The sequence below is a fragment of the Carcharhinus amblyrhynchos genome, chromosome 20, assembly GCF_965287045.1.
Source record: "Carcharhinus amblyrhynchos chromosome 20, sCarAmb.v2.hapA, whole genome shotgun sequence".
In the NCBI taxonomy this organism is placed as follows: Eukaryota; Metazoa; Chordata; class Chondrichthyes; order Carcharhiniformes; family Carcharhinidae; genus Carcharhinus; species Carcharhinus amblyrhynchos.
The window spans coordinates 6,881,959-6,905,076 of NC_137343.1; the positions used below are offsets into that span (position 1 = coordinate 6,881,959).

Genomic DNA, 23,118 nt, shown 5'->3' on the forward strand with positions numbered 1-23,118 from the left:
AGATCTTGGATTGTCTGTGAGCAATGATATAGGAGATCTAATTATACTTCTTTAAAAAAAATCCTCTCTCTCTACTCTCCAAAGGCAAGAGATGGACAGTTTACAGCGACAGATGGAGGAACACACAGTAACTGTGCACCAATCTATGTCGTCGTGGACACAAATGGAAGGACAGTTGATGGAACTTACTGCTGATGGCGCCACCCCAGCAGCAGCAGAGCTGTCCAGCAATAGTACAGAAACTGACCTCGGCGATACTGCAAATACTGACCATTTGAATAGGACCTGTCAGTAGGGAACAATTTCTGCACCGCCAGGAATATAAAAGCCCTCAATATTACTGATGAGTAGGAATGTTTTCCAAACCTCCTTGTGCTTTATTTACATTCCTTCACACTACTGGTTATGGATTTGAATATCACCTGTAGCTGCTTGAATCCACCTTCCACATGTGATTTCTGTTAGGCTACTGGGTCCATGCAAAGAGAAGGAAAAAAAGAACAGGAGGTGGGAGGTAACTTTTATCTTCACAAAGTCAAACCTTAGGCGTGGACTGACTTGGAAAAACTCACCACTGTCTATCTGGGGATTCCTGCCCTTGATGGGGAAGGGGAATAAATACAGGAAGGGCTTAAAAGATTAAAAAAAATTGATTCTAATTTATTAAAATTACATTTTAACTTTAAAAAGTTGTAAGTTTTGTTTTACAGTTCTGAAAGTTCTTGAAGTTTGATATATATTTGTTAGTTTAAGGCTCGGGCAGCATTATGTTGGTACTAAGTAAGTCAAGTTCCACTGAGGCCATTGTTTTGTACACTTTCATCTTAACCTAAAGAGCGCTTATTCTTCCTCTTAGAAGAAACCACAGTTAAAACATGTTTTGCACCTTTTTGATCTCCAAGTTTGTGGAGCGAAGCCAAGTCCAAATATATAAACTGACTTGACCTAATCTTAGTAACAAATGCTGAAGATGCTCTTTTGTGTATTATATTTTGCTTCTGTGCACACACTAATCTATGACTTCATCTAAATGTTGCAATTTTGTGATTCTTGACAACATTGGTAGAGGGTTGGATCACACAACACGCCTAGCACTCTGTTTGAATTGGGCCAAAATAGAAGGATAAAGTTTTCAGCCCAGCCCACGGTAGGTATGGGCTCACTTCACAGATGCCATGTAGTTGGCAATTACATTCAGAAGAATGGAAATGTTACATAGTGGCCCTAGACGGTGCCATTTTCTGTTGGGACTAAGAAACATTTTTGGCTCAAAGTATAGGAAGCTTTAAACTGCAGATGCCTGTTACCTGGGAGTACTGGTTGCCAACATACTCACTGTAATGAGTAGAAAGAAAAGTTATTTCTGTGAATCTTGGGTTACTATTGCATTAGGAAAAGGAACAATTTAGAAAAATTATGGAATATACTCAGCAAAAAATTCCCCTGCTGTTTGTGCGAGATGTTCTGTGATGGAGAAAGCATGTTTATATCACTATTAAGTGAGCTGAAAAGCAAATTCCTTTTTCAACAGTGGCATTGATGCTTCGCCTAAGTAATGTATGAACCTGACAAGAGCTGCTTTAATTATTTGTTGCCATTTGTGCACTACATCATAAACTGTTTCTATCTCAGTAACTGCTGCTGCCCTGAGATGGTAGAATAGTTTGTTCAGTAACTACTCGCCGTTCAGTTTAATTTGACTTTTGCTTTCTGTTCATATTATTTTTGATTTGGTCTATATATTCTGGGTCTGCTTAGCAAAACTATCTTGTATGAAAGTTCTGTAAGCATGTTAAGGGACTTAAATTTGTGCATAATATTGCTGGAGAGCATTGTGCAATAAACTATTTTTGGTAATGGTTTTCCATGTATGATTTACTTTTGCGGTTTCTTCTCTAAGTAGAGCCACAGCTTATTTACAACTTGCATGTGTAAAACCAATTAAATATGATCATCTGCATAGCCTGTTAATGGTTTATGTTTTGCCTTGTATGAAAATTAATGGAATCTAAAACATATAGAATTCTGCACAAGAGCAAATGTAACTCGCAATGAGTGCTACTGATCTCACTTTGATTCTGCAATTTCATGACTGAGTATCCATGAACAAACAATATGTCCTTGCATGGGCAAAGAATACACAGAAAATAATATCTATATGGGAGTAATCTTACAACTATTTCCTTATGTCAAACAGCACAAATGAAACTTCAAATTCTTAGGACATAAAAAATCACCAATTGTTAATTTTGTGGCCTTGATGTGCCATTGTATTTCTTTGCAGGATTGTTTAACACAATAGTACACTACTGAAGCTGGTCAGTTTGATTGTAGATAGTCTTAAGGAATTGTATGTCCAGTTTATTGGAATGCACTGCCTGAGGGTGTGCTGAGGCAGATTTAAGCATGGGATTCTGATAACTATCTGGAACGAAAAAATCATGCCTGCTGGGCGTAGGTAGTATATTGGAATTAGCTGAGTTGCTCCCAAAGATAGCGGGCATGGACGCAAGGTACCAAATGGTTGCCTTCTATGTTATAATTATTCTATGTATATATTCAAACAACGCACAACAAACCTGCAAAATGACAGGTTTTCCCACCATGTAAAAGTCGCACGAATGGGTCACCAAAGATGAGGGTAAAGTTAGCTTTTAATTTTACCTGTGAAAATGTTCCAGTCAACCATATTGCTATCACTGCATAGATTATTCCTCAGCCCTCATATAGTTAACAGATCATCTTATGTTTCATATAATCTGCCTCTTAAGAAGAGTGCTCCCCCCCCCCCCCCCCCCCCCCCAAAAGTCGAAGAAAAATTACTGGTTTTAACTCTCAATAATTGCTGCCTTTGTTCAATAAAATGAATAAAAGTATGTAATGAAAGTTCCTGCAGCTTCTTTGTATGTGTGTATTTTGTAATCTGAGTGCTTGATGAGTGCCATTCATACTTTACAGTTAAACACCGCACAATGAACAGTGTTAAACATTTGCAACTTCGTTGAAAAAAAGGGAAGAGCCCTGCTACTATTTGAAGGGTTATTCTTAAACTATATGTGTGGATTAGGTGCTTATTTTATTTTAGTGACCAAGGTACAAATGTGGCTCCGATTCTGGAATAACCATCTGTATGCTGTTCTTAAGGATCCAATGTGTGAACTGAATTCATGACATCTTAATCCAGTTCCTAGTAGGCAAGAGTTTACATTTGTCCCAAACTGATGCTCAATTGGTATTCATACTTGGACCTAAGACAAAGAAATTCCACTGGTGTATTAGATCTCACCTATAGAAATATCAAATTTAGCAAAGCTTGCAATTTATTTGTGGCGTATCCTCAGCAAAATTTGATAGAATTGACTATAAATATTATTGAAAAAATGCCCATATTTATTTATGCAGCATTTGTTTGTGAAATTATGACTAACCTGTTTGAAGTAAAAGTCCTATTTGTGCGCTTTCAGCTTCCACAGGTGAGATTGGGTCAAATCAGAGCTAATGGAAGTAACTATTCCTGGTGAAATTTATATTCGGGCTCTGAGTTTTGGGAAAAAGTAATGCTTTAACTTAATCCTAGTCTGATGGAATAACATTTCCTATATTACAACAGTCAACATGTTTCAGAAAATACTTAATTGACCTGTAAAGCTAGTATGTCCTAAGATTGTGAAAGATGTTGTATAAATACAAATTTGTTTATTTAATCTTTGTTTTAACCTATTTAATGAACACAATAATAAAAGCATATATTAAAGTTTAGGAAGTATTGAAATGTTTGCATCTTTTATTTGTATTCCGGTTTGTGTTCTGTTTAATTGTGTAATGTAAATATTTAACTTACTTTTGCCCTTCCCTTTCGTATTCTAATTGTGGATTGCATCTGCTCTTAATGAATCTTTGCACACTTGTTTACGTTGTTGTGTGCTTTACATCTTTTTGTCCATTGCGATGGACTGCTGTGCTAAGAAAGGTTGACTTTCTGTCATGCACTCCTCCTAACGTTGATGCTTTATATCATTGGGAGAATAGTCCAAAATGTATGTTCAGAAGGATCTTTTGGCAAACTATACAAGACAAGCTGCTATTTCTCCTACGACTTTTCCTCTAGAAGCCAGAGATTCACTGAATAAGATTGAATAGCGCAACTGAAATCTACCTGCTTCCAGTAACTAACTGGTTGCATCCTGTTGCTAATGATTTGAAAAGGAGACAGTAATTTTTTTTACAATGAAAAGGCAATGATACACCCATTTAGGATTGTAAGTACATACAAAGACTAATTATCAAAATGTTCTGCTACATTTAATAACTTCTTATGTAATAAGCCAGCATACAAAACTATAGGGCAGCACAGTGGTTAGCACTGCTGCCTCCCAGCAGCAGGGACCTTGGTTTGGTTTCGTCCATGGGTGACCTCCACACATTCTCCCCGTGTCTATGAGGACTTTCTCTGGGCACTCCAGTTTCCACCCACAGTCCAAAGGTGTCTAGGTTAGGTGGATTAGCCATGGTAAATGTGCAGGGGTTGGGTGGTGCGTGGTCAGTGCAGACTCGGTGGGCTGAATGGCCTCCTGTAGGGATTCTGTGATATGTGATGATGAAGCAAGATGTAAATGCCTATTGTTAGGTCTGTCAACTGCCTACACGTCTCAAAAGCTGATGTTTGATGCAATGTGACAGTACGTCACTGACTTTTAAGGGACAGGAATTTTTTCCTAGTTATACTTTTAAGGCTTTTAATTGTTTCATTATCTAAAACTTGAATATTGCTGCAAAAAGACATTGTTGAAACTCTTCATCTTCACTTGCCAACCCAACTGGCAAGAATATCAAATGTGAAAGGAACAATGATTTGCATGTGAAGAGAATATTGATTGGTTGGCATGTGAACTCTGGTAGAGACTTTGCCATGGGGAATGCACCAGTTAATTGATGATTGACAGTTAACTTGTCAAGCTTTTGAAAAATTCAAACCAGGTAGGTTGACTGGTTCACTCCCCAGGGCAATGCCTTGGCCAGAGAATGGCTGTCACCTATTTTGTTGAAAGGTGTACATATTCTTTGCAAAGAACTGAGGGCGCTGGGTATTGATGCATGTAGTTTCCAGCATGTGCAAGTGAGTCACACTGCAAGCCTGACTGATTATTTTAAACTGGTTTCAGTGTGATTCTGAGCGTAATCAGAATTTTTTAAGCAAATATTGTCCTATGGTGGATTCCCATTGAATGTTAGCCACTCTTTTTTGAGTTTTGCGAGCACAGGCTGGTTGGATACAGCCTGTGCCTTGCCTGTTGCAACAGCTGAAGGGAAATGCTTTTGATAGGATCCATTGCCAATCTTTAGGAGATAACGGGTTATATAGCAGCACACAATTCTAATGGTTATTCAACTTTTGTTTCTGAACCAGCCCCTGAAATTGTTGATACACTCATGGGAATCATGTCCTAACTTGCAAATAATTGTGTTGGCTACCTAAAGGAAATCATCATTGTTAAAGCTGTTTTTGTTCATTGGTACACAGTAACAAAGGATACACAGCTAAGTCAATAACAAGTGGAGTTCTTCAACTATTGCCCAAGGAATAAATAATGAATTTTGCCAAAGATTTTATCAAGGTTTCAGTAAACAGTAGAGTAATGCTACATTTTATGACCTTAATTTTTGATCAAATTTAAATAGTAGTGCAGAACTATCAATTTTGATAGTTAAAATGAGAGTGAATCGTCTTTTGCATTTACACATAGGATTTAAATTAAAGAACCCAATGCCAAACTAAATCTTTGACACAAATATCTCATCTTTGACACTCAGCCTCTCAATTTACTGCTATTAATTTGGATTGGGCAGCATGGTGGCACAATGGTTAGCACTACTGCCTCACAGTACCAGGGACCTGGGTTCAATTACAGCCTCGGATCACTGTGTGGTGTTTGCACGTTCTCCCCATGTCTGGGTGTTCTGGATTTCTCCCACACTCCAAAGATATGCAGGTTAAGTTGATTTGCTGTGGTAAATTGACCCGAGTGTCAGGGGGATTAGCAGGGTAAATATGGGGTTATGGGAATAGGGCCTGTGTGGGATTGCGGTTGGTGCAGATCTGATGGATGAATGGCTTCCTTCTGCACTCTAGGAATTCTGTGATGCTATGACTAATTTGTAGGGGTTTGCTTTTATTTAAGGTGCAAAAGTGGCAATCTGGCCTACTTGCAAGGTTGTGTGATACACAGCGAGCAATGAGTTGATTTGATAGCCATTGTCCCATAGGATATCTTTGTGTTCTATTTCTGCATCAAGCCTGTAATCTGAGCAGATGTCTGGGGCTGCATTTATAAATCTGCTGATGAGGCTAATTTTAAAGCATATGAATTCCAGTGTGTATCTTGACTGATTAAGGTAGGCTTCCTTGGACCTGAAAACTACCCAATCTATTGCAAATTACATTGGAAAGGTAAAATATCTCAAATTGGAACAGCAAGTTAAACAAACTGATTATGCTGCTACAATGTGATGAGTAGTACTTTCTGCTAACGGGATGCTGCGGTCAATCCAAAAGAACATTTTGCTGACCATGCAATTGAACAATGTGTAAGGATTTCAGTACCGGTGTGGTGCCAGGTATATTGGCTGTATGTTCCAGCTGATGGAACACACTGATTCATTTATTTGTTTGTATTAAGCAAAGTACAGATTGTACTGAACCAGCCCACACTACTGTTAAGTTGATTTCACGATTGGCTCATTTATGTTTACCAGAAGTGACACATGCATATATAGGGACCTATTCTCTGCAATAAATATATTTAAGCCTTGTGTTTTTTTTTTAATTACTCAGGAGCTTGGGGAGTCAATAGTTTCTTGTTGCATTCTCTATGGCACCACCATGAAATCTGAGTCAGCCAACATATTACCAGCCCTTTTATCCTATGGCATAAATTGTGATCCTTTGAAATTTTTCTTGCATTTGTTCTGATAGGTTCAAGATGATAAGTTTTGATAACAGATCTCAGATCTCTTCAGCAATATTCAATTCTATACTGAATGTTACAAAATCAGATTTGTTATGGTGCAGAATGAGACCATTCGGACCATTGAGCCTGCTTTTGGCTGTCCGAATGAGCAATTCATCCTATGCCATTCCCTTGCCTTCTCCCCATAGCTCTGCACATTCTTTCTGATAATGCTAATTCCCTTTTGAATGCTTCAATTGAATCTACCTCCAGGATACTCCAAACCCTAAACACTGCATTAAAAAAACTCGTCTCACTTTTGCTATTACTAACTATTTTAAATTTGTGCCCTCTTGCTTTCAATCCTTTTGAATGGTAACCATTTCTCTCTATTCATTCTGTCCAGACCCCTCGTGAATTTGAATATTCTTATCAAATCTCCTCTCAACTTTCATTAAGGAAAACAATCCTAACTTCTCCAACTGATCTTTGTAACTGAAGTTTCTCATCCCTGAATCATTGATTTGAATGTTTTCTGCATCCTTTCTGATGACCCCTTTCCTTTCTAAAGTGTGATATCTGGAGCTGGATGCAATGCTATAGGGAAATGTACAAATTCATCATTAACTCCCTGCTCTTGTACTCTGCCTTTATTGATAGCCCAATATACTGCATCCTTTAACTGCTTTCAACCTGTATTTTAGATTCAATGGTTTATTAAGATCTATGTATAATATATACATAGACACACATAGACAGACGCACACACACACACACACACACACTCTTAAGCTCCTCTGCTGTTGCACCTCTTTAGAGTTGTACCCTTTATTTAATATTTATAGCAGAGCACTTGGTAAATAGTGGTAGCATTGAACAGAAACAGCATGGATTTATGAAAGGAAAATCATGCTTGACAAATCTACTGGAATTTTTTTGAGGATGTAACTAGCAGCGTTGATGAAGGGAAGCCAGTGGATGTGATTTATTCAAACTTTTAGAAGGCTTTTGATAAAGTCCCACATAAGACATTAACATGTAACAAAGCGCATGGATTGGGGTAGTGTACTGAGTTGGATGGAAAACTGGTTGGCAGATAGGAAATACAAAGCAGGAAAAAAGATTATTTTCCGAATGGCAAGCAGTAACTAATGGGATACCGCAGGGATCAGTGCTAGGACCCCAGATATTCATAGTGTATATTAATGATTTAGACAAGGAAACTAAATGTATTTATAAATGACGCATCTGGATGGGAGGGTGAACTGCTTCAGTGTGATTTCGACAAGCTGAGTGGGCAAATGCATGGCAGATGCAAAATGATGTGAATATAAGTGAAATCCATTTTGGTAGTAAAAGGGAGATATTATCTGGCTATAAACAGAGAGGGTTGTGCAGTGAGAGCTGGGTATCCTCCTATACCAGTCACTGAAAGTAAACATAAAGGTGCAGCAGGTGGTAAAGGTGCCATTCAGAAAATGATCTGTTTATTCCTGCTTTGTGTTTCCTGTCTGCCAACCAGTTTTCCATCCAACTCAGTACACTACCCCAATCCATGCGCTTTGTTATATGTTAATGTCTTATGTGGGACTTTGTCAAAAGCCTTCTAAAAGTTTGAATAAACCACATCCACTGGCTTCCCTTCATCAACGCTGCTAGTTACATCCTCAAAAAAAATTCCAGTAGATTTGTCAAGCATGATTTTCCTTTCATAAATCCATGCTGTTTCTGTTCAATGCTACCACTATTTACCAAGTGCTCTGCTATAAATATTAAATGAAGGGTACAGTTCTAAAGCGGTGCAACAGCAGAGGAGCTTAAGAGTGTGTGTGTGTGTGTGTGTGTGTGTGTGTGATATATATATATATATATATATATATATATATACACACTAGATCTTAATAAACCATTGAATCTGAAATACAGGTTGAAAGCAGTTAAAGGATGCAGTATAGGTGGTAAAGAAGGCAAATGCAATGTTGCCTTCATTGTGAGGATTTGAATATAGGAGCAGGGACGTCTTGTTGCAATTATACAGGGCCTTGGTGATGCCACACTTGGAATCTGATGTGCAGTTTTGGTCGTCTTATCTTAGGAAGGATGTTCTTACTACAGAAATTGCAGAGATGAGGAATTGAGTCGGTTAGGATTATATTCACTAGAGTGTAGAAGAATGAGAGGGGATCTCACTCAAGCCTATAAAATTCTAACAGGACTCGACAGGGTAGATGCAGGAAGGATGATCCCAATGGTGAGGGTGGCCAGAACCAAGCTTACACTCTGAGGGACAAAAACAGAAAATGCCAGGAAATCTCAGTAGGTTTGACAGCATCTGTGGGGAGAGAATAGAGCCAACATTTCGAGCCTAAATAACTATTTGTCAGAGCTAAGAATAAAGGAAATCAGAAAAGATTTACACCATGGAGTGGTGGGAACTGTAATAAGACAAAGGAACTGTAAATGAGAATGAAGAAGGTTGAGAGAAGTGCTAAAAGTGATCAGAATGTGTGAATGGCAGAACAGCATTACAGATGGTTGAGGCAGGTTCCCTGAAATGGTGGTGGTGGTGGTGGTGGCTCAAGGACTAGAGTGGGAATGGAGAAGTGGAAAAATGGAAGCGAGAAAGAAGGATGATAAAAATGGATGAATGAGATAAAAAGAAACAGAATGAAGTAAAACCCCACTGAGCTCACTTCCTCCTCTCTCCTCTTGTCCAATCCCTTCCTACCTACATCTGTGATTCATCCGATACACTACTCCTTATCAACAACTTCTGGTTCCATGGTGAGCTGATGGTGGCCCAGACCACCACCAGCTCACCATGGATGTCCAATCCCTTTACACTTCCACTCCCCAGAGGATGGCCTCGAGACTCTTTGCTTCTTCCTCAAATAGAGTCATTGAGGTTTCCAGCATGGAAACAGGCCCTACAGCCCAACTTGTCCATGCTGCCCTTTATTTTATACCCCTATGCTGCTCCCAATTGCCTGCATTTGACCCATATTTCTCTATACCCATCTTACCCATGTAACCGTCTAAATGCTTTTTAAAAGACAAAATTGTACCCGCCTCTACTACTACCTCTGGCAAATTGTTCCAGACACACATCACCCTCTGTGAAAAAATTGGCTCTCTGGACCCTTTTGTATCTCTTCCTTCTCACCTTGAACCTATGCGCTCTAGTTTTAGATTCCCTACCTTTGGGAAAAGATATTGACTATCTAGCTGATCTATGCCCCTCATTATTTTATAGACCTCTATAAGATCACCCCTCAGCCTCCTACACTCCAGAGAAAAAAAGTCCCAGTCTATCCAGCATCTCCTTATAACCCAAACCATCAAGTCCCGGTAGCATTCTAGTAAATTTTTTCTGCACTCTTTCTAGTTTAATAATATCCTTTCTATAATTGAATGACCAGATGTCGTCTTCCTTCCTCAGTTGTGGTTTTCCACCCACTGTGGTTGTCAGGGTATTGACCAGGCCACTGCTTTCACCCCCTCCACACACACCCAGAATCAAGATAGGGTCCCCCTTTCCTCACTCACTTTTCACTCCTCCAACCTCTGCAAAGGATCATCCTCCATACTTCATATGTACTTTCTTCAATCTGGTCTACTGCATTCACTGCTTCCTATGTGATCTACTCTACATTGGAGAGACCAAACACCGATTCAGTCCATCTGCAAACAGGATCCAGATCTTCCTGTTGCTTGCCACTTCAGCACCCCTGCTGTCCTGTCCACATATCTGTCCTTGGCCTTTTTCAATGTTCTAATGAACCCCAATGCAAACTGGAGGAGCAACACCTGATCTTCCAGAAGGTGCCCAATCGGACTGAACATTAAGTTCAATAACTTCAGAACGTGAACTCTCCCTTCCACCTTCATCCCATTTCCATTTATTCTATTTCATTCTGTTTCTTCTTTTCATCTCATTCATCCATTTGTATAATCCTTCTTTCCCCCTTCCATTTTTCCATTCCTGTTCTCCTTCTTGCACTCCCCCTACCCCACCCCATTTTCAGGGCAACTGTCTTAACTGTCTGTACCACTGTCCTGCCATTCACACATTTTGATCATCTAATGGACACTTTTAGCACCTCTCCCAGTTTTCTTCCTCATTTACATTCCCTTTGTCCTATTACAGCCCCTCCCACCCTCACAGTATAAACCTTTTCTGATTTTCTTTGCTCTTAGCTTTGATGAAGGAGTCCCACACTCAAAATGTTGACTCTATTCTCTCCACAGATGCTGTCAGACCTGTGGAGATTTTCCAGCATTTTCTGTTATTGTTTCAGATTCCAGCAGCCACAATATTTTGCTTCTATTACAATCTAAAGGTGAGAAATTTCTTTACCTCAAGAGTGGTAAATCTTTGGAATTCGCTCCTATAGAAAACAGTTGAGGCCAAAACGTTGTATTGTCTTCCTCAGAGTTAGATATAGCTCTCAGGGCAAAGGGGATCAAAAGAATATGTGGGAAGGTGGGACCAGTCATGATTATAATGAACGGTGTTGGCACAATGGTTAGTACTGCTGCCTCAGTGCCAGGGACCCAGGTTCAATTCCTGGGGGTCATTCTCTGTATGGAATCTGCACATTCTCCCCATGTCTGTGTGGGTTTTTTCTGGGTATTCTGGTTTCCTTCCACAGTCCAAAGATGTTCTGGTAAAGTGGATTGCCCATGATTAAATTGTCCCTCAGTGTACTCGAACAGACTAGGGGATTTTCTCAGTACCTTCATTGCAGTGTGAATGTAAGCCTACTTGTGACTAATAAATCAACTTTAAACTTTGAATGGTGGAGAAGGCTCCAATGCACTGAATGGCCTAATCCTGCTCCTATTTTCTATGTTTTTTTTCTCATACTTTTTTGCATTGAACTTCACCTGTCACCTGTTCTTCTGAAGTTCTACATTGCTGTCCTCATAGTTCACAATGCTTCAAAATTTTGTCATCCATGAACTTTGAGATTGGGCCCTGTAATGGTAGGTCTAGGTTATTAATATAAATCAAGAAAACACTGATTTTGATTTATTGTCATGTATTAGTATGCAAAGTATTGTTTTTTGCACAGGTGCCATAGCCAGGTTCTAAAGTTAGGGGAAGTGAGCACATAAAAAAAGGTGCCACGATGCATACCAAATAATTTTAAATTCATTATACATTTTTATTTTGTTTTTATTATGTTTGTGTTTAAAATCAAAAGTTATTTAATTATTTTACATTTTAAACGTAAAATGAAAACAAAATGAAGTAAAATGAAAAAGGTATGAAGTAACAGCCTCTTCAAGCAAAGTTATCTATTACTCTATTATAATCTACCTCAGTAGCCAACTGTCTTTCAATAGAGACCAAAGCTAATCCACTCCATCTATCCTTGCCCATTGTAGAACGAAGGTAGAACTTTGTGTTTGAGACAGCTAAAGGATCATTCTGCAACTGTGCTAGTTATTGGTAAGGTCAGAAAAATGTGGTACAATGTGGACAAGTTTGCAAAATCAAATCTATTTATTCACCCAATGTTGGCAAGGGCTGCTTGGTCTCAACTGCCTGTTTGTTGCGGTGGCTGCATATTTACGTCCTTCGTGGTCTCTGCAATTATCCAGGAGATTGTATGCCTTCCTCACTGCCTGAAGTCCCCGCATCCGTATCGCAACCCGTGATTGCAATGCACAGATCGAGGACTTCAGATCTCTTCCTGAGTTCTGGGGGGCCTGTGAGGTACATCCTGTTGAAAAGGTGCCACTTTTGAAGAACGTGCTCAGGAGCAGCAGTCGATCTCCCTCCAAGCTACACCACTGTTTTTGCACATTATACAAAGCATACTGTACATAGAGAAGGAAAGGAGAGAGTGCGTAATGTCATGTTACAGTCATAGCTAGGGTGCAGAGAAAGATCAGCTTAATGTAGGATAGGTCTATTCAAAAGTCTGACAGCAGCAGGAAAGAAGCTGTTCCTGAGTTAGTTCCCGATAGTGAAAGAAGGAAGTCTTTTACTTCTACAGTGAATTGGTCATTATTTAATGACTGGTGTAATTCTCCACTTCACGTCAGGGGGCGCAGTCGAGCGCTGCTGGAGCGCTCCGCAGCTGGAATGCCCCACAGCTCCCTCTGTGGTGGGGAGGAGTGGTGGCAGGGAGAAGGGGCGGGATTGGGCGTGGTTGGGACAGCGGATGGTTTCTCTCACTTCCCTGGCTGTGCTGTTGATTTTTTTTACGCTCTCTGCGCAGGCAGTGCGCCGGCCGCCTGGGGAGGGGGTCCTTGCTGTTGGGGCAGTTTGAACGGGTCGCGGTTGTTGAGAGACGTGTGGCGGGGAAGCGGTGCCTCGGAAGGTGGAATGCTGGCAAGGTCGGAAATTTATTATAGATATATATATATATATAGATTTAAATTCCTCGTGATGTTGAAGGAGGGAGGCGGTGCGAGCGGTTTGGTATCCAGGCCTGCGAGCGGGGATCGGGCTGAGCGGCAGCTCCGGCTTGTCGCCTCCAGGCCGGGCCGGCGGCAGCGCGCATGCGCCCCTCCCCATGCCCAGCCTGCTCCCACATTGTTTATGTCCATTTGGGAAGCTTCAGTATTGTCTTTAGAGGGGCCACAAAACCAAATCTCTGCTCTTCCTTCGATCCATTCAGCACTTCACATCCTCACCCCCCCCATATATGCACACGTAAACTATATAAAGATATAAGATTTACCTATTGTTTGATTCAACAATCTGGTGTGTGTTTTTTTTGAGTGTTAAGGGGTGGGGGAGCTTCCAAGCAATACGGCTCTGACTGAAAAATGTACTAGAATAGTGGCTCTGTTTGCTGATTGAGAAGTTAGGTGAGCAAACACCGTTTCGTTAATGACCCCACTTCCAAATCTGAAAACAGAATTGTGTGTTTTTCCTGTCTGTTAAGACCGCGACAGGTTGCAATACAATGGGAGTAATTATCCGATTAAATGAAGCATATGTGAGGTTCATCATAAACAGAAAGGATTGACTTTGAAATCTTCTTCACTTGAAAATCTCTCCATGGGTGCTGCCATATATGCTAAATATTTCCAGCGTTTTCTGTTTTTATTTCAAATTTCCAACATCCAACGTATTTCCTCGCCTATTTAGAAGACAGGTTTATTGTTCACACATTTGATGTTTTTGGTGGCCTACAAGGTTACATATCTGAATCACATCCCGCTGTCCAGTTACTAGAATGTTTTTGGGTTCTGTAAGAGATGTCTTTGTACCGAATATATGGAGTATTCTGAAAGTTATCAATAATGTTATGAACTGGGGACCAGGGACAGACATAAGAAACAAAAAATCCTGGAAAAACTTGGGTCTGGCAGCACCTGTGGAGAGAAAAGCAAGAGTTAAAGTTGAGTGCAAAATGACTTCCTTTCAGAGCTGAAGAGAGGAAGAAATGAGGTAGGCTTTATGCTGTCAGCATAGGTGATGGAACACAAAAGTCAGGGACAGATTGGGGGTCCTACAAGATCAAACAACCGAGATGTCATAGAACACAGGATAAAGGGAGTGATAATAATATTGAAAATTAAAGCTTTGGTCCAGAGTAGGTGTTGGTATCAGAGAATAGGTCAGTAATGTCTGAAAGCAAAATAGTGGAATAAAGGTCAGCACTGTCTGAAAGCAAGACCCCCAACTTACCCCTGACATTCTGCTCCACCTGCTGCACTCCATGTTTCAACAGGATAAAACCAATCACATTACTACCTCTCCAGCTCTGAAAAAGAGTCATATGACCTCAAAAACGAACTCAGTTTCGGTCTTCACTGATGCTGCTAGAGCTGCTGAGATTTTCCAGCATTGTATTTTTTAAGATTTCCAGCATCTGCAGTATTTTTCTTTTACCAGGAATGGGCAATTCAATGATGCCCACATCCTGTGAATGAATTAGAAATATGTAAGCAGCATTGTTACTGATGGGCTAGTTTATACGAAAAGTGTTAATTTATTAGAATGTGCACCAAGATCACAATCTGGCTTTTTGACAATATGCTTTATTTGCATTGTGCACTCTGCAGTTTTAAACAAACCAAGGCATCTGTTTTTGTGATGAAATGATTGGATTAAATACATCAAAATTTTTCAATGTACAATCAGCCAACTTGTATCTGTTATAAAGGCTGAATCTCTAATCCAGAAATAGACCTAATGCTTTCCATATTCTAAATACCTAATCATTACATCTGTTCATCCATGCAAGCTGATATCTGGTTTGATAGGGGTTGAGGGTGTACTGAAAACGTACTAGAAATGACCATGTCTGTTAAAATGTGAGATTTAACTAATGTGGTATTGTCATTTTGAAAAAAACCTACAAGGACATTCTACTGATATCAAATGTGGTGCCAATTAAAGATTGTGGCAGCCTGTCATATATATCTTTTCAATCAATTGTTTATATTTTAATTCATTTTTGCTACTTAGCTCTGTCCCAGAGGTTCTTTTTTTTAAATGACCCAGTCTTATTGAAAATGATGAGGATATTGGCTAAATTTGACTGGTAACTGACAAAACTCTATAGTTTTTATCCACATAAAACTATCTCTAATATATATGCCAGTATTAGATGAGTAGAATGTTGGTTAAAAGAAAAATGGGATTGTTTAATTGAGGTGATCTTTACATCAGACCATGGAAAGAAATCATTAGAAAAATAAATTATGTAAAAAGTTGAGGAGATGGGGTATTATGAGGTGTATCTGGGATGGGAAATTCAATGATAGCTACATTCGGTGGATGAATGATAAAATACAAGCAGCATTGTTACTGAACATAAGAACATAAGAAATAGGAGCAGGAGTAGGCCATCTAGCCCTTCGAGCCTGCCCCGCCATTCAATAAGATCATGGCTGATCTGTCGCTGCTCGGTTCCACTTTCCCGCCCTCTCCCCATAACCCTTAATCCCCTCTCTTATCAAAAACCCATCAACCCGCGTCTTAAAAATATTTAGCGAGGCAGCCTCCACCACTTCAACGGGCAGAGAATTCCAGAGATTCACCATCCTTTGAGTGAAGAAGTTCCTCCTCAACTCCGTTCTAAACCGCCCCCCTTTTATCTTGAGGCTGTGCCCCCTAGTCCTACTGTCTTTTTTGAGCGGGAAGAGTCTCTCCACCTCTATCCTATCCATCCCATTCATCATCTTATACGTCTCAATGAGATCTCCCCTCATTCTTCTAAACTCTAACGAGTACAAACCTAGTTTATTCAGCCTCTCCTCATAGCTCAACCCCCTCAACTCCAGTATCAGCCTAGTAAACCTCCTCTGCACTCCCTCCAAGGCCAAAATATCTTTGCGCAGGTGCGGCGCCCAAAACTGCACACAGTACTCCAGCTGCGGCCTCACCAATGCCCTATACAGCTGTAGCAAGACCTCCCTACTTTTATATTCAATCCCCCTCGCTATGAAGGGGCAGTTTATATAAAAAAAATTCATTTAATAGGTTTATACAGTGCCTTTCCCAAACTCAGGATATCCCAAACTGCTTCACAGCCAATGAATGAATAAAGGGAGGCTATCTAAGAAACTGTGGCCTAGTTTTCCTTTCATTAAACTAAATTCTTTATTTTGTTTTAGAATTTCCTTTCCTGTGCTTTGCTGAAAGCATTGCCTCTTTCGCAAACAGGGTTGAAGTTCATTTGTATGTCAGTTGCGATTTGATATGTTGCTCAAGTGACCATTATTCACAAATGAATGCTATCCAACAGTAGATATCACAAAACTCCAGCTACACACATGTGCTTGCGGTAGGAGCTTTAGCAGTCATTAGGAACCTTTTTGTCTTGTCAACCTATAATCTGCAGTTTACTTGTGTTATTGCTACTATCTCCCTGGCTGAGATGAGGGAGATCAGTTGACTGTTATCCATCTAGGGCAGAAGACATGCATTATCTCCCTGACTGGCCTTTGAACAATTCCTCTCAAAAATCCAACCTTACTCGGAGTACCATTTCAAGTGTTGACCAGTCTTTCTAATTTTTCCTGACTGTTGTCCTAAACTTTCTTCTGATTCTTATCCATGTTCCTTTCTTCCATCCTCCAATCTGACTTTGAAATATATTGCCGTTCCTTCACTGTTGCTGGGTCAAAATCCTGGCACTCCCTACCGACACCACATGAACTGCAGTGGCTCAAGAAGACAGTTCATCAATACCTTCTCGAGGGCAATTATGGATGGGCAATAAAAATGCTGGCCTAACCAGTGGCACCCACATCCCTTGCATAAATTTTAAAAAATCCTAGTGCTGCTGATTGCAATGCTGCAGGGGGTGGGGGGTTTTCCTGGCCTCCCTGCAGTGTGTTTCACTTGGCAGAGGTGGAGGGCGCACTGTTCCTTTGGTCCTGCCACTGTCAATAGGATTTCCTATTGACAGCATCTTGTCAATAGATCCTATCGGCATGAACAGCCAGAAAATTGTGGCCTTGGTGTTTGGATATTAGCTCCTATAAAGAGACAGGACACTACTTGGAAATGAGTTTTGCTTCTTAATGGTTCTGCCTTGGAGTTTATTTTGGAGCACTTGTCCTTGCTGCTGAAGGCTGCAAGTCATGGTGAAGTAGAGAGGGAGGCTGCGTGCATTCCTCTTGCATTCTCCGCTGTATAGTGTATTTACAGGCTGAAACAGTATTGGCAATGCAGGCTATGTCATCAGCTTAGCGGACCCTTCTTTCTAAGAAAACTTTATGGACTGCAAAGGCATCTATATGAACCTTTGTAGAAACAGTAAGACATATTGACCTATTTCCCAGAGAAAGTAATATGGGAACTCTGTGGCATGCTGTGTGACAAGCTGCGAAAAGGCAGTGTACTGCATCGAGACAATTATGGTGACACGGAATTTAAATTTTTAACCATGGAAGTGTTTGAAGGGATGGTTTAGGACATTAGTGAATCTGCTTTATGTTGAGCCAAATACTTCAAGGTACATGGAGATCGTGAACAGTTAGCCCTTGAGAACTGCTTGGAGATATTTGTTTAGCCGTGAGCTACAAATACTTGTTCCTTACCACTGATCAACAGTCCCATCATCCCAATGAAATAAATACTCTATCCCATCTCCAAACATTCCCCACAACACCACTTAGTCTCACACATCATTCCTCACAGCATCATTCCTGAGCAACCATGATACAGTTCTCACCTTCCACCTCACCAGCTTCTCTATTCAACAGATCATCCTCTGTCATTTCTGCTTTCTCCAATGTGATGCCACCACCAAACATCATCTCTTGCAGTGTTCCAAAGGGTCTGTTCCCTCTGCCACCCTTGTCCACTCCTCAGTCACCCCTAACACCCCTCACTTCCCTACAGCACTTTCCTATGCATTACAAAAGATGAAACACATGTACTTTCACCTCTGCCCTTTTCATTGTCAAAGGCCCCAAACACATCTTCCAAGTGAAACAGCAGTTTGCATGTACTTTCAGTTTAGTATAGTGTATTCACTTCTTTTGATGTGGTCACCACTACACTGGGGAGACCAAATAGACTGGGTGCCCACTTTGTAGAACACCACCATTCAGGCAGCAGTCGTGACCCTGTGCTTCCAGTTGCTTGTCATTTTAATTCTCCATATTGCCTCCACGATGACTTCTCTGTTTGTGGCCTCTGCATTGTTTCAGTGAACCTCAAGGTGCTGTTCCTTCAGTTTGCACTGTCTTTCTCTTCAGCACTGTACAACCTATTGGAGTCAACAATGAGTTCAAAACGTTAAATCAGAATCTCTACTTTCATATTTTCTACATGGTTGGCTGGGTTGCACTCCTCCTTTTCTGTTTATCCCTTCATGTTGTATTCAGATGGTAGCCAATCACACTTCATTTGAACACCACCTTTGTTTCTTTGCCCATTCCCACACTGGCTGCTACATTTCTATCTTTCTACAGTTCTGATGAATGGTCATTTCAACATGAAATGTTAACTCTATTTCTCCTCACAGATACCATCTGCCCTGCTGAATATTTCCAGTATTTTTTTTATTCCACTGAGCAACACTTGCTCCTGCTGCATCTCAGTAATCAATATGCTCAGCTGATCAAGTTAATTGATTCCCCAAATGCTTAGTTTAAACCTGTGTGTCTGTAAACACATGACTATTCTTTGAAACCTTTATATCTCCCTCTCCCCTTCTTCCAAAGTGGTGTGTGTGATGCACAACTGCCTATCCTATTGTTTTTCTGAGTAGCCTCTTCCTGCCAGGCATAGTGTAAGTGGTTCATGTGTAATATGCCAATGAGACAGCTTGTTTAGTTACAGGAAATGATGCAATCTCTCATGATCTTGCTCACTCTCTTCTAGATCTCAGCAAAAAAGCAATATTCCAAAAAAGTTGATGTTTTCTTTACACCAGCAGACTCTGTAAATATTCTTTGTTAGCCCACAACGAGAGCAATAACATAACGTGGTGACAGTGAATTTTTGTACATTCATGGAATGTGGGCTGTGCTGAATAGGCAAGCATTAATTTCCCATCCCTAATTGGCTTTGACAAGGTGGTGGTGGTGAGCTGCCTTTTTGAACTGCAGCAATCCCTGTGATGTATGTTCACCCACAGTGCTGTTAAGGTTCCAAGATTTTGACCGAACAGCCGTGTGGCAAGTGATTTGGAACTTGCAGATGGTGGTGTTCCCATATACCTGCTGCCCTTGTTCTTCTACGTGGAAGTTGTCATAGATTTGAAAAGTGACATATAAGGAGTCTTGATATTTTGCAGTGCATCTTTGCAGCAGACGCTGCTGCTACTATGTGTTGGTGGTGAGGGCTTGAATGTATGTGGATGGAGTATCAATCAAAAAGGCTGCTTTGTCTTCAATGGTGTCAAGCTTTTTGAGTGTTGGAGCTGAACTCATCCAGGCAAGGGGAGAGTATTCCATTACACTCCTGACTTGTACCATGCAGATTGTGGGCAGGTTTTAGGAAGTCAGGGGATGAGTTACTCCCTGCAGGATTCTGAGCCTCTGACTTGCTTTTGTAGCCACAGTATTTTATGGCTATTTCAGTTCAGTTTCTGGTCAATGATAACCCCCAGGATGTTGATAGCGAGGGATTCAGCGATGGTAATAAGGGGTGGTTGTTAGATTGTCCTTTATTGAAGATGGTCTTTGCCTGACACTTGTGTGACATGAATGTTAGTTGCCATTTATCAGCCTAAGGCAGGGTATTGTCCAGGTCTTGCTGCATTTGGACATGGACTCCATCAGTGTCAGGATTTATGAATGGTATTGAACATTGTGCAACCATCAGCAACATCTCCACTTCTGAGCTTATGATGGAAGGAAAGTCATTGATGAAGCAGCTGAAGATGGTTGTGCTTAGGACACTACCCTGAGGAACTCCAGCAGTGATGTCTTGGAACTGAGATGATTGACCTCCAACAACCACAACCACTTTTCTTTGTGCCAGCTATGACTCCACCCAGCAAAGGGACTTTCCCCATGATTCCCATTGACTCCAGTTTTGCTAGGACTCCTTAATGCTATATTCAGTCAAATGCTGCTTTGATGTCAAGAGCAGTCACTCTCATCTTACCTCTGCAGTTCAGCTCTTTTGTCCATGTTTGAAACAACGTTGTAATGAGGTCACAAGCTGAATGGTCCTGGCAGAAGTTAAACTGAGTGAAGGACCAAGCACCTCTGCTGTTACTGGAAAACTTCGTGTTAGGTTGCAGGTTTCAACCAAGGAAAAGTGTGGCTGAATAGGCACCAGGGATTTGCCAGATATCAAAGCACTCGATGCCTGCTTCAATTTGTGAAAAAATACCATTGCTGAGTGCGTTAAAAATACACCCAACATCAAGGGGAAAGTATTGACATATACTATCTGTATAGACTTGCAGAAAATTGTGTATTTGATTATTTAAAAGATGACCTTGTCAGGGGCATAATTATTGTTGGCGTTTTCAATGAAGCATTGTCTGATCACATGCAGTCAGTGTCTTATTTAACTTGAACAACGGCAGTTCAACTGCGTAGACAAGATAAGGTCAGGAAGCATGTGACAGGGAGAACATATCCCAAAAATGACTGATTCAGTGAAAATGTTAAGTTTAAAAACAGGAGGCAGCACGTATGTCCATCATCCACCCCAGCTAAACATAATTGATATAGCATGTTGTATGAGGAATGGTTGAGGACCCTGGGTCTATACTCATTGGCATTTAGAAGGATGAGGGGGGAAACTTACAAGATACCGCAAAGCCTGGATAGAGTTGATGTGGAGAGGATGTTTACACTCGTAGGAAAAACTAGAACCAGAGGGCACAACCTCAGGCTAAAGGGACAATCCTTTAAAACAGAGATGAGAAGGAGTTTCTTCATCCAGAGAGTGGTGAATCTGTAGAAGTCTTTGCCACAGAAGGCTGTGGAGGCCACGTCACTGAGTGCCTTTAAGACACAGATAGGTTCTTGATTAATAAGTGGACCAAGGATTATGGAGAAAAGGCAGGAGAATGGGGATTAAAAAATATCAACCATAATTGTGTGGTGGAGCAGACTCGGTGGGCCAAGTGGTCTAATTCTGCTCCTAGGTCTTATGGTCTTGCAGAAAAAATACAGGTATGAAAATTGTCCCATCAGAGGTCAAATGCTATTTTTATAGAAAGAAGGGTCACTTTCAGACTGTGTCATAGGAAGTAGTTTGAACACACTAAGCAAAAAGAGAACCTGTCAAAAGGTTACAAGGTCCATTAAATCAATGATATCAATGACATGGAGCTGCCATTCCTTGGAGAGATCCAGGAACCAAGTGGAAGCTATTGAAGTGCTGATGGCCCAATAGAGGACACATACTTTAAAGTTTTAAACTCAGGTGCAGCAGTTTTAGTTCTTTCTGATGCTGAACTGTGACTGGAGAAAAGTTCTTTTTAGCCATCACACTAAAAGACTAAAACATAGAAAAACTACAGCACAAACAGGCCCTTCAGCCCACAAGTTGCACCGAACATTTCCCTACCTACTAGGCTTACCTATAACCCTCTATCTTACTAGATGTATAGAACTCAAAGGACAACTAAATGCAGTTCTTCATGTATAGTGAGACAAATGATCTGAAATCTTATGTGATTCTGAACCAGAGAAAAGCCTGTATCGATTTGCATCTGATTTGCAGATTTGTAGAAAACCAGGAAGAGCAACTTAAAACCTCAGGGCAGAATTTCCACAGCTCTTCACAGGACTAGGAAAGCTGAAGACAGCATACCCACATCACCCTTTGTCCTGAAATAAGGCCAGTGTGTTTGTTACATCCAGAGAAGCTCCTTATCCGTACTTGCCAAAGGCCAATGAGGAAATTGACTCTCTGAAGCAAAGAGTTAACTATCTGTAACATTTCAAAGTTTGCAGATGATACCAAGCTGGGTGGGAGGGTGAACTGTGACGAGGATGCAGAGATCCTTCAGAATGATCTGGACAGGTTGGGTGAGTGGGCAAATCAGTGGTAGATGCAGTATAATTTGGATAAACGTGAGGTTATTCACTTTTGAAGCAAAAACAAGGTGGCAGATTACCTGAATGGCAGTAAATTGGGAGAAGGGAGTGTGTAGTGGGACCTGGGTGTGGTTGTGCACCAGTCACTGAAGGTAAGCATGCAGGTGCAGCAGGTGGTAAAGAAGGCAAATGGTATGTTGGCCTTCATTGCGAGAAGTTTCGAGTACAGGAGCAGGAATGTGTTGTTGCAATTATACAGAGTCTTGGTGAGGCCACATCTAGAATATTGTGTGCAATTTTGATCTCCTTTTCTGAGGAAGGATATTCTTGCTCTCAGGGGAGTGCAGCGAAGGTTGACCAGGCTGATTCAGGGGATGGGGGGGACTAATGTACGGAGAGAGATTGACCAGGTTAGGGTTATTTTCACTGGGGTTCAGACGAATGAGAGGGGATCTCATAGAGACTTGTAAAATTCTAACAGGGCTCAACAGGGTAAATGCAGGAGGATATTCCCAATGGTGGGGGAGTCCAGAACCAAGGGTCACAGTCAGAGGATTTGGAATAGACCAGTTAAGATGGAGGTGAGGAGATATTTTTTCACCCAAAGAGCCTGTAGAACTCATTACCACAGGAAGTAGTTGATGCCAAAACATTGAATGTATTCAAGAGGCGGCTGGATGTAGCATTTTGGGTGAATGGGATCAAAGGTTAAGGGAAAAAAGCACGATTAGGCTATTGA

The 23,118-nt window shown here is 40.8% G+C and overlaps 2 protein-coding genes across 7 annotated transcripts in view; both read left to right on the forward strand.

The window, feature by feature from the left end:
* The window catches only part of golga3 (golgin A3), a 68,029-nt gene extending 65,259 nt beyond the window's left edge, over nt 1-2,770 (forward strand). For all 6 annotated transcript variants that reach the window (XM_080208019.1, XM_080208018.1, XM_080208022.1 and 3 more), the window contains one exon: nt 85-2,770. In XM_080208019.1, the coding sequence (XP_080064145.1) occupies nt 85-295 (211 nt within the window). In that variant the 3' untranslated portion in view covers nt 296-2,770. The remainder of the gene's footprint in view (nt 1-84) is intronic.
* A 10,408-nt stretch (nt 2,771-13,178) lies between these two features.
* ankle2 (ankyrin repeat and LEM domain containing 2) overlaps nt 13,179-23,118 on the forward strand; it is a 60,961-nt gene continuing 51,021 nt past the window's right edge. The window contains exon 1 of the mRNA XM_080208025.1: nt 13,179-13,295. The gene's annotated coding sequence lies outside the window, so the exon portion shown is untranslated. The remainder of the gene's footprint in view (nt 13,296-23,118) is intronic.